The following is a 13,803-nucleotide window of genomic DNA, read 5'->3' on the forward strand; positions in this document are numbered from 1 at the left end:
CCAACCAGTCCATTCATAATCAGGCCAAAGAGTAAAATAGCAACCTAGATTTTATTCTCCTCCTACTTCTTCAAAGGGCTCTTTTAGATACATGCATCATTTCAGTCATTTAACACAATGCAAGTTTTATTCTGTGTATGTGTAGTCAGTTGCATTTTACTCTGAAACTGGCATGAATAGTAGTCCTATACTATACTAAGGAGAAACTTCGGTGCTTAATCCTATTCATAATACCAAACATTCTGAATTTCAAAATCATCTTTTTAAAGAATAAAGGGAATGTATGTATATTGTGTATATGAATAATGTATTAGTTTGACAAGGAAAAGAAAATGGCATTAGCAATGGCATTTTTACATGTAGAGAACACAATCTGATTCTGAAAGTATTGGCATGAAATGACCTCCAGCTGTCTTGGCGAGTTTTGAAATAATATCTTTTCTTGTCTAGCTCGTGAAACATGTTAAGCTGAACCTGCAATCTCTCCCCTTCTTGAGTCTATAGAAAATCCGTTATGAAAGCAAATGTGTGTCCTTTGAAGATGCAGCTTAAAGATAATGGATAGTTGTGCTGGGATGTTACTCCATTTACATTCAAACTTTTAGGTGGGGCTCATCTCTAATGTGAATCGAGCTAAATTGGATATTTACTTTCACACACTTTGAGATGTAAGTTAGATGAACTTCAGTTTGTTTAAGCTTGTTGTTAAGGCACAAATAGTCAAATTAATAGTCAAACATTTTTATGTCACTAACTGCTTCCGGTTGTGTGTGTAATAGATGATCTACCTGCCTATCTACCTTATCTTACATATTAACCACATCTTCGGGCATTTCAACCTATGGCTTCTCAGGGTCATTTTTCCATAGATGTCTGTGTGTGGACCTAAGGAGTGGCAAACTTGAATAAGCATGTTACTTCCAAACATCCATCATCCAAAGCCTTGTAAATTGCCCCCTATGAAAGGTTTTGTCTTGATTCTCACTTGTAATTAAGGTGCTGTGGAAAGCAAACTATGAATTATACCATAAAGCTGCATCTTCACATAGCATTTAGCATTTTTAAATTTGTTTAAATTTCAGCCAACTAGCCTTTCATTTAGTTATTTCACTTAAGGTCAAAGACACACAAGTTTAGTTTATTTAATTTTTTTCTACTATAATTGAAGTTCTAGATATAATGATTCTTCATTCATAATCAATTCTAATTCTCAAGCAATGAGTGGAACTAAATGATGATTGTAATGTTTAAAAAACCCTTTGCTATTGTTGACTTTTATGAGTACACCTAGTGTGGAGAAAATCGAGTTGGAAGCATTTCAATTGAGCTACAAGCGTTTTAGCCCCACCCAGGTGAGATTACACATGTTCAGGGCTACAGGAAGCACCTGTCGCTGAGATGAGAACACCTAAACATTAGAGGTGAGCACTACGTCTCGTATAGTCAGCTTTCATGTTTACTGCAGTGGATTAGTAAAGGCTGTTTTAAAGCAACTAATGTTGGATATAGACTGCAACAGGAGGACGTGGATGTAAAGTTTTCTGCTGGAAGTCTTGAGTCATTTAAATCTGTAAGATATTATTTCAATCTTAATGTTTTCTCTGTTTTGAAAATACAGGCATTGGTTTGCTAGTAAATGCATGGTAAGTCATGGAAACCTACAGTTCAGTATCCACAGGGAGGGATTTTTGGCATTTCTCAATTAGACATTTCTTTTACTGGTAGAACATGTTTTGTCATTTGAACTTTATCAAACAAGGGAAGTTAGCAAGAGTGTGATGTTTGATTAAAGGTGGGGTGTTGTGGACAAAAGCTTACATGGTATTACACTGGAGACGCTCTGCATGCCAGTTCATGCTGAGATCAAATGCATGTGTTAGACGCTGCATTGTATCACAAAAAGGCTGAATCCTACTTCAGTGTTACCCATGCGTTAATGCCGTGCTAATGACATCTCAATGAAAGCAGCAATGTATCAGGTAACGTGAATGGCATGAATACATTTCTTCTTTCTGCACTTTTCTGTCTTCCTTTTGTACACTGCTGGATAAAAGTTTGAGGTCAGTGGGATTTTTTTGAAAATTGATAGCAAAATCTTAACCACCAAAATGATTTCTAATGCATCACAAGAGTGAATTACACTTTATAAACAAAATGGAAAATTGACAACCTTCTCTCTGCCTACTGACCTAAAATACAGGGATTTAAACTTTGCTGTCTGAGTGTGGTTAAACAAGGACAAAATGTAACAAATGTTTTAACAATCTTGTTTTCAACACATGCAATAAAATTCATGTTAGGTTTGTATTTATAAGAGTATAAATAAAAGCTGTTGCTCTCCATGTAACCTTTTTTTAATTTTTTTATTTAATTTGATTATTACTGAAAGGTCAAAAAAGGACCATGCTTAAATCTGTCCATAGACTCTCCTTCAAATAAATCAGGAATGTGGTTTTAAGTGGACAAAAGTGATTAAAGCAACAGGAGTAAACAGTAAGGCTTATTTTTCTCATCTTTTCAGCTTGTAACCCCCAAATATTAATTCCAGAGATTCACTAGCCCCACTAACCTCAGAGGTGGTTAAAAACATACAAGCATTGCACACAACGACTTACGCACACCTATAGGAACTATATAAACTCAAGCATATTGGCAACACAAAACAGTGTTACAGTCTAGCGACCATATAAATTTTTTATATTTAATTTATTATTAACCTTAATTAATGAGGCATGTGCACGATATTTACAGCACAAGACTATTCTTTGTTTAATTTTGGAGACCTCCACCTTTATTTTATGTAGATTATGGATAAAATATGGTAGACCCCCAGTTTGGGAACCACTGATCTAATTGACCAAATCTCATTTTTATACCAGGTATAAATATGATCTAAGAAATTATTCCATTTTACATTAAAACTTTAATGAAATTTTCTGTGGTAATTCTGTCTGTAACTATAGTTTCCAATATAGTTATCCAATGTATCTGTAACCTTTTCTCTATTATTCACTACTACTTTGGATTTTCTTTATTGCCCTCTTCTCCCCAGTCAAAATTTCTACCCATCTGTTTCTTTGGAGCACAGCCACTGGTTCTATACACCCAGCAGGTAATTAATTATAGACAGCAGAGAAATGGTGATAGATTTTATTTGCAATATATATAAAATAGTTATTTAATTAGCATTAAGTGTATTTAGATGCTATTTGTACTTTGTAGAAGTAGTGGCATATGCTTGCACCTCAATATTAAGGCTTACATATTAACAATATGTATTAATGCTTTATTGAGTGTGAATAAGAATATTTATCAGATGGATGATCACTTATTGAAACAATAAAGGTCTCTCTATACCTACTCTGTGTCCTAATCATAAACACGTTCTTGTTAAAAGCCACTCAGGCATTTTATGTAACATTTTTTATATATATACTTAAATAATTTTACGTTTGAATGTTTATCTTTGTGACCTGTGTCATTTTTCTTTATTAAAAAATGTTTTTAAAATATAGTTTTAAATATGGGTCTTACTTACTTAAATGTGAGTTTTACTCCATTCTACTGCAATTTTGAGTTTTTTAAACTAGGCTTTAGTGGGCAGATGTAATTTTCATTAATGGGGGGTTCACGTAGACATACTAACACATCAAATTTTGTGCCCTTGGGGAATCAGATGATGGGCGAATAATTGTGCTGGTAATGCTCACATGTCAAACTCATCCATTTGCGCTTGCCTGCACTTGAGTTTATTTTGTTTTAAATTCCAGTCTGGCAATGTTGATCCAAAATACTTGAGTATCATCACCATGTTAAACTCTATTGCGACATTTTCAGATGAGTCCATTTTTTTTTTTTTTTATTGTTCCGTTTAAGTGAATTAAAGGTTATGCCATTCGGAATTACAGTGCTAATTACACATGGTCTGTTGTAAGGTTCAGAAGTAGAGTAAATGGTCTTTGTGTGAGGTTAAACTAAAAAAAGTATGGGAACAAATGTCTGTTCCAAAAGCCCACCTACAGAGAACCAGTGCACTTAAGTATACTTTAAAAGCTATGTGGACATTGTTGTGTGCAAGATGGTTTGTAATACAAAAAATGACGTATATCTGGGCCTGTGCCATTCAGTTTACATTTTTTTTTAGTTTTGGGTGTATCACTGAACCTGTTGTAAATGTAAACTTCCTGACCACTCATCCCCAATAGATTTTAATATCTTTCCTTAAGATATTCTTATATGGTTTAGAATATAAGAGGTCCTCTCAGCCCCGTCCCCCAAATTTACTTGTAAAAAATAATGTCACAAGATCTCTTTTATCTTCCCCTGCCATCCATAAATCAGAGTAGACCAGGAAGAGGGTAAAAAACGTAAACGAAAACAATTGAGATTAAGAAGGGAAAAGCATTCTCTTTGCCAGTTGCTGCAGGGGAAAGATCATTCATTCTCCACAGCATGACAGGCTTGTGGGAACACAAATATGCTGGGTATGACAGCCAGCCTGGGAGTTACCACGGGGAGATGGTGAAATGTGGGAGAAATGTCTGCCTGCCTATCGATTTTCGCTGTACACAGTGAGGCTTTGTGCACCAGAATGGACAAATACATTCAGATTCTGCACTTCTGATTCGTTAACTTTGCTTGCGTGCCTTGGTGGATTTGAGAATTTGTTTTTAAAGTGTTTCTCTGTTGTTTTCTTAGGTTAAATGAAAAAGGATATAGTGAAATCTTATGCAAGGAGAAACCAGAAACACCTCCTGAAGAACCTGAGAAAAAGACTGTAGATCCTCCCTCCAGCCATCATAAGCCTGCACTACATTTCCCTGTCCATAGCACTCGCAGTGAACCATCAGCCCTCTCCAAAAACAAGAGCTCATTTCTCTTGCCCCATCTGGAGAAGTACAAATGCCCTGAGGGAACACCTCCTCCTCTTAGCAATATTCAGGAGGTCCAGCCTGGATCACAAGGAGGAGCTCTGGCCCCAATTTCCCCAGTCAACAATCAAAGCTCCGCCCCAGTTTCAGCCCCCATTCCTTGGAAGAGTCCAGAGTACAGCAAAGGGCCTGTCGGGGAGGAGGAGCAACACCAAGAGCTTGTGCCTCCTCCCTTTCCACCTCCTCCCCCTCCCGTTGTCCTGCCCACCCAACAAACCGCTGGCCCGACCCAGCCCACAATGGATGGGCAGCGTTCGCCCTCGCCCCAGTTCGCTCCCCAGAGGCTGACTGACAAGCCCCCTGTCTCCGTCTCCTCACAGGATGAAGCTCCTGGAAGGTAAGACTTTCTGTATTTAGAGTTCAATTCCGCCATTCAGGAATTCTTTCAGCTCTCTGCTGGAATTCAGAGAGATTTCCACTGGCAAACCACAGCTGGGCTCCTCTCAGCTGCAATCTTAAAACCATAACTGGAAACTCTCCCTACAGCCCAGTAATTTAATGACAGTGCTTCTCTGACTGTCCCTTTATTGTATTCATGCACATACAAGGGGCTTATTCATATGTGTCCTTGCTGCAGTGCACATGGGTAATCTGCAGTTCTTCAGACCAGTCATAAGAAGCATACCCTCAAGCCTAAGCTAGAGACTGTTATAAAAGATCATTTCTGGGGGCAGTATTTTTGCTGGTTTTGCTGAAATGTGGGAACTCCTTAGTATGCTTACGGTTCATAGTCACCAGAAGCTTTTATAAGTCTAGAGAAGATTAAGCTTTTGAGTGGGACCAAGATTTTAGTGTCAGATGATTTTTAACTGTATGCATACACTTGGTCACAGTAACGGAGAATAACTGCCTACTTGCTTTTATGTGTGCAAACTCTGCAAACCAAAAATAAAAGATCACTTTTAATGTGTTTTCCACACATATTTTAGTCTCAATAATTTCATTTATCCTAATTAGCCTAATTCCAAGTTACATTTCTTATGTTCGCCAAAATAACGCAATTCTGTTTTCATTGTTGTTGTTTATCAGGATGGATCAGATTAAAGATGAGAACACATCTGTGAAGAAAGTGCCCATTAAGATAGTCCATTCAGAGAGTGACACGGAAAAAGAAAGTCGGCAATATCTAGACCTGCCCAGCGAGACGCCTGTCAACTCGCAGGGACTTGTGGGAGCTCATCTTCAAAGTTTGGGGAACCCGGATCAGTCATACTCTTTGTTTTGTACATACACCAGACAAAAAGATCAGGTTCCTGGTCTTAGAGACCCAGACATGGGCCCTCTAAAAGACCAGGGGCCACAAAGCAATATAAACCCAGTGTCTTATGTGGAACCTGGCCTTCAGACAGGTCCACCATTGGATCAGAGTACCAATGGAGTGTCTTTGCATCCTTCACATTCAGAGGATGATAAAAGAAAGGAGCTGGCTAGAGACATAATGGACAAAGACAAGTCCCTCGCTGACATTTTAGACCAGAGTAAGATGAAGACCACTATGGATCTGATGGAGGGGATTTTCCCTCAAGGAGATCAGCTACTGGAGGAGGCCCAACAGCGTAGGAAGGCTCAACCTAAACCACTCTCCCCTCGAAACTCTGTTGAGAAGTCAGTATTTCTTATTTGTAATCCTACTCTATTCACTTTTCCTACATCACTAAAAGAGCTCCTCTTTTTTCCCAAAGTAGGCAAATTTTACAACTCTCCTAGAGTTAAACAACTAAGTGTTACCATTTTTTATCTATTCAGTCAATCTCTGGTCTGGTGAGAGCACTTATAGCCTAGCTTAGCATAGATCATTGAATCAGACTAGACCATTAGCATCTCACTCAAAAATAACCACAATAGTTACACTGTGTACAAAAACTGAGCAAAAATGAAAAGTTGCCATTTTCTAGACCGATATCAGGGTGTCCGCGGGGTCTTAAAGTATTAGAAGTTGATAAATCAATTATGAGAAAATTAAGGCCCTTAAAAGGTATTTAAAAATCTTAATCGTGTTTTTACGAGGTCTTAAAATTAATTAAACCTTTGTCCAAAGTGTTTGATTTCAAAAAAACATATTGCTCAATCCACGTGATTGGTTTGGGCCAGGGCACGTCCGGCTAAGCTCCTCCATTCGAGTGATGTCACGTAATTTACGACAAACGCTGGAAGATGATGTGACACTCTCCACATGTAGCAAAACCGTAGAGCGAAACAGACGGCAAAATGGGAAAATGTCAGTTTGCGTACTCCTGGTTGGAGACGAGTTTAAACAATGGCTGAAGCCTGTCGCTGAAAACAACCCCACAATTCTGTCAAGCTTTTTTTCTTCCGAGCTTATCTGAGCTCTGTTGCATGGTTGTGGTCCATTGATTCATTTAACTACAACTGTTTATTAAGTTAAAGGTTTGGTACTGATTAGAAGTGGCGATAGGGTTTTAAGATATTCTAAGAAGGTCTTTAAAAAGCCTTAAAAAGGTACTGAAATTACTTTTAGGATTCCTGCATATACCCTGGATATGGCCAGGAACTATACTCTCATTCTGGTGTAATAAGGAAATTTGCTGCTGTATGACTTCAGCAGATGCAATGCTATTAAGCAGATTATAACTAGTGGTGCACTGGTGGGGCGATGAGAACGTCAAAGTTCCCTCTGGCCGGCGTGGCAACAATGCTGTCTGCCTTTAAAGCTCCGGATCGTCAAATTTTGCTGCATTTATCTCGTATTTAAAGGAGCCATTGCTGCATATCAGAAAATCAGTTGCATTCCTGCATAAAAACATGCTTTTCAGCATGAAAATGTTGCACGCTTTTTATCAAATTCATTTACCAATGAAAGATGTAGTTGTTACGTGTGATGTGGCATTGCTACATTTATCCAATATGTGTCCATATGTCTGAAATACTCTGAAGCAGCAATAATAGTTTGTACTGTAGTTATAGTTAGCATGAGATTCCTGCTTTTTAAAAAAAAAATTATAAATTATGTAACATTAATGCACATCAGCAACTTACCAGTTACTTTTTAACGTCTGTCCCTTTATAAAAACATTGTAAATAATTGGAAATCCGGCAACCACAATAATCAAACTTCTATAGTTTATTCCTTGGGAACAAGTGTGGTCAGAACCAAAGTTCATAGGGCTTTGTTTTCCGGACTCCTCTTAAGCGGTGGACTTCTACATGCGATTTCTAGCCACCAAACCACGTCATTGCTCAATACCATAAAATTGACTTGATTTCAACTCTCCTCGACGGCCACACCAGCGAAGACGTGCTGCTCCTCGCTGCTTATTGCCGCTGGCTCCCATTGAAAACTAATGACTTCCAGCTATTTTGACGCTCTCGCTGCTTTCGTTGTGAATGCATATTAAGGCTTAGTGCGGGGGACTATTTTCAGGCACACCCTGTCAGGCAAAAAGTTTTTTGATTATTAGGCCAAAATGACAGTATAGTTCCTGGCCATATCGGGCAAGAAAATAGCAATGCAGAAGAGTCAAACTTAACTATAAAATAAAAATGTTAAATAATTGTGCATGATAATAATGGTCTAAACCAGACCATTATCAAAAGTTAACCAGAAGTTTAGTTTTAACCTCAGTCAGACATAACCGAGCTAGCAAATCAAGCTCTTACTAGACTTTCTAAGAACATTCTTTCAGGTGTGTTGAGGCAAGTTGGAGCTAAAATCTGCAGGACACCGGCCCTCCAGGACCCAGTGTGGGCACCACTGCACTAAACCGATTCAGTGATTTATGCTAAACTAGACAAAAAGTGCTCCTGCCAGATCTCGATACCAGCTAAATGAATAAAAACATAAATACATTTAAACATTGTAAAATAAGCCTATTTTCAAAAGGAAATTGTAGTGTTTCTTAAAACACATTCTCAGTTTGTTACATTTAAGTTTCATAATTTATTTCAGGAGTTTCCCCTTTATGGCAAGTCATTACTGATGAAAGACTGATTGAATTGAATTCTGTTTTTTTTAAATCAGGAAGTTAGGGTTGTTATTGAGCCCTACCCATGTGGTTTTAAAGAAGAAAAGAATGGCATTTAATGAAAAGTTTGTTTAAGTTATGATTAATAAGAACGATTTATTGCTCTTGCCGTTAATCAGGGGAAATAGCTCATTTAGCAATTTGGCAGCCCTTTGTGTAAATCTGAGGTCACCAAAATAGAACAGAGCATTAGTGTCCCGACACTTTTTCGGCTGTGCTGATTCCGGAAGTATTTTTTATTGAGGACTTAAAAAGAAAAAAACTTGTTACAAGCCGTGAAGCAAACCAACAAGCTAAAAAAATAATCACATCATAAAAAACTTGAATTTAAAGAAAAAAAAGTTTTTAAAAAATTGCACGTGCACAACCAAAAACCTCTCATCCTTAATGAGGAGGTCTCATGACACATTGCAAATGACACAATGGAATTAAAAATGACTGAGAAATGAGAAAATATACATTTGAATTTGGTTGCATTTACAGAAACAATATAATTTAGGTACATAAAATGCATAGACTGTATATGCAAATATTTTGAGAGAGTGAGGAGACAAAATTGCATTATTAGCTGTGCTTTATGAGAGTGGAAGGAGCTAAAGAGTTGTCTTGCTGTGCTTTGCTTTGTGTGACTCTGGTTGAAAGAGTTTACTGTATAGCATCATGGGAAATGCACGCACACAGACCAGGGCCGTGCACAGGGGGGTGGCCCGGTGGCTAGAGCAACTCCCCCTCTGCCCTTACGCCCCATGCACACGGGGCATCAGCGTCAACGCTTCCCATTCACTTTGAATGGGTGACGTCAGGCGTTGCCGAGCTGCATTGTGGATCCGTCGGCGCCGCTTCAGAGGCGTTGCTTGCTGCAGAAGTTGGGACTAGCTCAAATTTTCAAGTTGCGATGGAAGCATCAGCCAATCAGATCGCTGTATGCTTAAACTAAGCGTTCTAAAGTATGGCTGTATTTTACAAGGATTCTGACAAAACAACACGAAGCAGACACATTACAAAACTTGCGTTAAAGTAAAAAATGCTCATGCTGAAAGGCAGAGGATTGCGCTGTCTTTGACAGCTCGCGACTTCATCTGCCACATTCTGAGTACATGTACATGGACACCAATACTCCGATTTTAATATGATTAGGATAATACTCTTATTAAGAGTCTACCATGTAAGCAACGATTTTTTGATTATCGTAAAGGACCAACCGAGTCACATAATGCGGAGGTTTTTCTTTCTGTTCGCAATGTGGTATCATCACATTCCATTTAAACAGAAGTGGAAAGTTAAAAATGACACACCCGAAATTGCATTAAACTGGTGATGCGACATTAATCGTTTTATACTGAAAAGTGCTTCCTTGGTCTTATTCATAGTTCTTTGCATGTTAAACACACGTCGACCACAACAGGACCACAACCTGCAACTGCGTTAATTGCGTTAACTTTTGACATCAGTGTATATATATATATATATATATATATATATATATATATATATATATATATATATATATATATATATATATATATATATATATATATATATATGTATGTATATATATATATGTATGTATATATATATATGTATGTATATATATATATATATATATATATATATATATATATGTATATATATGTATATATATATATGTATGTATATATATATATATATATATATATATATATATATATATATATATGTGTATATATATATATATATATATATATATGTATATATATATATATTTAATTTTATTTTATTTTATATTTTATATATATATTAGTGCTGTCAATCGATTAAACAATTAACTAATTAATCGCTCTTAAAAAAATTATCGCGATTAATCGCATTTAAAAGACTAAAACTTGTCATTTTGGCTATTCAAGTGTAAAATTTATGTAAATGCAAGACAAATACTGTTTAAATTCTAAATATAATTCATTATTAGAATTGTTGTTTAACTTGTAACACAGATTTCTTCATGTAAACAACATACCCACAATAAACCATCAAGATCCTGGCTTGACAGCCATAATTATTACAGAAATAAAAACACAGGCATGTTAGAGCCATTTGAATTTCAAAACAATCAATGCTAATAAAGAAAATATTGATTTCCATGTTGGATTCTAAGTGGACTGCAAACAAATGCCAAAATACAAGTATTGCAGATATGGAAAATTATAATAATAATAATAATAATAAAGCATTGAAAATCTGTGCATGCTCTTGAATAGGTTTACCAACTCCCATTCTATAAAATCACAAAAGCCATATATAGGAAATAACGAGAGTTGACAAATTAAAAAAAAAATTTATAAATAAAAAAATTATTTATTATTAAAATAAAATTATAATCCACACTGGAAATGTGGTTGCCTGTGTGTTTTGAGGGAGCTAAGAAAATAATGAGCATAACAAAAACTGCCTGCTGACGCACACAGTTAATGTTGATTAATAAAATAAAGATAAATAATAAAAGCAATGTGTAAGAGACCCTAAATTTTTTTTTAACTGAACAATGAAACATCAAACGATGCTAAAAGATTTTACTTTGTCAATCAAATGAACTTAAAACAATAACAAAATGCAACAAATATTTGTTTGGGCAGAACTACAAAACTAAATGTAAAAAAAAGTTGTTTAAGTTGCACAATAGTTTGGTCATGTATAAATATCATTATAATAACCATATTGTATAAATATTATTGTCACTTATAAGCCTACATCATGCTGACGATCAAAAACACAATGTCATGATATCTCATGCACTTGTCTTCTGACCGAGTGCATCTTAAAATACATGACTGACACTTTGAGAATTGAGAAGCAGACATTCTTTATAATTTGTAAAATAAAGACTTGCAGGTTTAGGAAACAGCAGGAGGAAGTTGCCGCGTCCGTGGTGCAGAATAAAAGTTAAAAAAAAGTATATTTATATTGACAGATAGGTAACTAGATAGAATAGACAGGAGTATATTGATCTGTGCCCCGCTGCAGAGTGCAGACGCGAAAGTCTGCTCTCCCGTGGGGCGGACCCGCGCGTAAGAAAGAGGCGTGACTCTCGGCTATTTTGACCAATACACACCTACGTTACACAGAGCCCAACATGGAAGTTTGTGATTGGGTCAGCCCAATGTCAATAAAGAAAAGAACCAATGGGCTGCAGATTATGTCACACGGCTGCTCTGTCCGGAAAAGAAACATCTTACTTTCAGAGCGCGACAGCTCGCAGCACTGTCAATCACTGAGGCAGAAAAACATGACAGTCTGCTAAGTCTTTTATGGGCCGATCAGATCATAAGAAGATGATCAGCCCGGCCCAAAAAGTACGTAGAAACAGTGGGAAACTGCTCGGCGTCTGCCCCTGGCCACAACAGGGAAAAAAAAAACTGTGTAAATTGCGTTAATTTTTTTAACGCGTTATTTATTTTAAATTAATCGCATGCGTTAACGCGTTAATTTTGATATACGATATATATATATATATATATATATATATATATATATATATATATATATATATATATATATATATATATATTAGGGATGTAACGGTATCAGAAGGTACGGTAATACCTCGTTATGAATGGCACAGTACGGTATTTATTGAATAATTTACAGGAAAAACAAAACTAATGAAAAGACTCGAAAAAAGTGCCAAAAGTGTTTATTAACCTTAGCACTGAACATATCAATGACATACAAATTAGCCATCTATCTGTAAGTTTCGAAACAGGGACTTCAATTTTTCAATTTTAATAACAAAAAACTATTAAACCATATAAAAAAATAAAGTTTCAATTTAGTATTGTTGAAAACTCATCACATTCAACATTTAATCACTCACATAGATAGAGATGGGTTTTTTAAGGAAAATTATCATATAACTATAATCTGGCAAAAGTTGGGATCGCTGGGCATGTCCCCTGCAACAGAAAAAAAAAACCCTCTCATTTGGGACTGAGGTTTCTGGGACAGAAAGATATGATTTAGCCAAGGTTGACAGCAGTGGGTAACGTTGTGCATTGTCTTTCCACCACTTGAGAGGACAAGCCATGAGTGAGATAGAGATCTCTTTGCGGTACAAGCCAATGTCTGCATCAATCTAACAAGTGTGCTGTGTTCTGCAGTCCCCATGACTGTTTTTAGTCGTATTCGCCAACTTATATTTCACCACAGTCTGGCAGTGCCTGCATATTGTTTTTTTTTTTCTTTGTCTGTCACCTTTTCTCCTTTTTCGTATCTTTTTAGAAAGAAACCAAAATGCTTCCACACATCCGATTTAAAACCAGCTTTAGGTTCGATCATTTCCAGCTCTTTTTCTTCCCCGCTACTAGCAACACACTCCATTTGTGCATTACTGGATCTGTAGTGACAACAGACCGCAAAGGATGATGGCCACACCTAGGCTGATGGGAATTGTAGTTCTCGCCGGCAGCTAGCTCTCTGCAACTCTCACATGGTCGCCCACTGAAGCTAAGCAGGGCTGCGCCCGTTCAGTACCTGGATGGGAGACCATTTGGGAAAGCTAGGTTGCTGCCGGAAGTGGTGTTAGTGAGGCCAGCAGGGGGCGCCCAACCTGCGGTCTGTGTGGGTCCTAATGCCCCAGTATAGTGACAGTATAGAGCGCCGTCTTTCGGATGAGACGTTAAACCGAGGTCCCGACTCTCTGTGGTCGTTAAAAATCCCAGGATGTCCTTCGAAAAAGATCAGGGGTTTAAACCCGGCATCCTGGCCAAATCTGCCCACTGGCCTCTGTCCATCATGGCCTCCTAACCCTCCCCATATCATGATTGGCATATCATCACTCTGTCTCCTCTCCACCAATCAGCTGGTGTGTGGTGTGCGGTCTGGCGCAAAATGGCTGCCGTCGCGTCATCCAGGTGGAT

The 13,803-nt window shown here is 37.3% G+C and overlaps 1 protein-coding gene across 26 annotated transcripts in view; it reads left to right on the top strand.

Annotated features, from left to right (window-relative positions):
• shroom2a (shroom family member 2a) overlaps positions 1 to 13,803 on the top strand; it is a 79,847-nt gene that overhangs the window by 61,479 nt on the left and 4,565 nt on the right. For 14 of the 26 annotated variants that reach the window (XM_017356632.3, XM_017356633.3, XM_017356636.3 and 11 more), the window contains 3 exons: positions 3,053 to 3,112; positions 4,699 to 5,268; positions 5,961 to 6,536. In XM_017356632.3, the coding sequence (XP_017212121.1) occupies positions 3,053 to 3,112; positions 4,699 to 5,268; positions 5,961 to 6,536 (1,206 nt within the window). Of the gene's footprint in view, positions 1 to 1,389; positions 1,644 to 3,052; positions 3,113 to 4,698; positions 5,269 to 5,960; positions 6,537 to 13,803 lie in introns of those variants that run through there. The other 12 variants (XM_017356634.3, XM_073954242.1, XM_068221988.1 and 9 more) reach the window with 3 other exon arrangements.

This window comes from Danio rerio, chromosome 6 (assembly GCF_049306965.1).
Source record: "Danio rerio strain Tuebingen ecotype United States chromosome 6, GRCz12tu, whole genome shotgun sequence".
NCBI classification, from domain to species: Eukaryota; Metazoa; Chordata; class Actinopteri; order Cypriniformes; family Danionidae; genus Danio; species Danio rerio.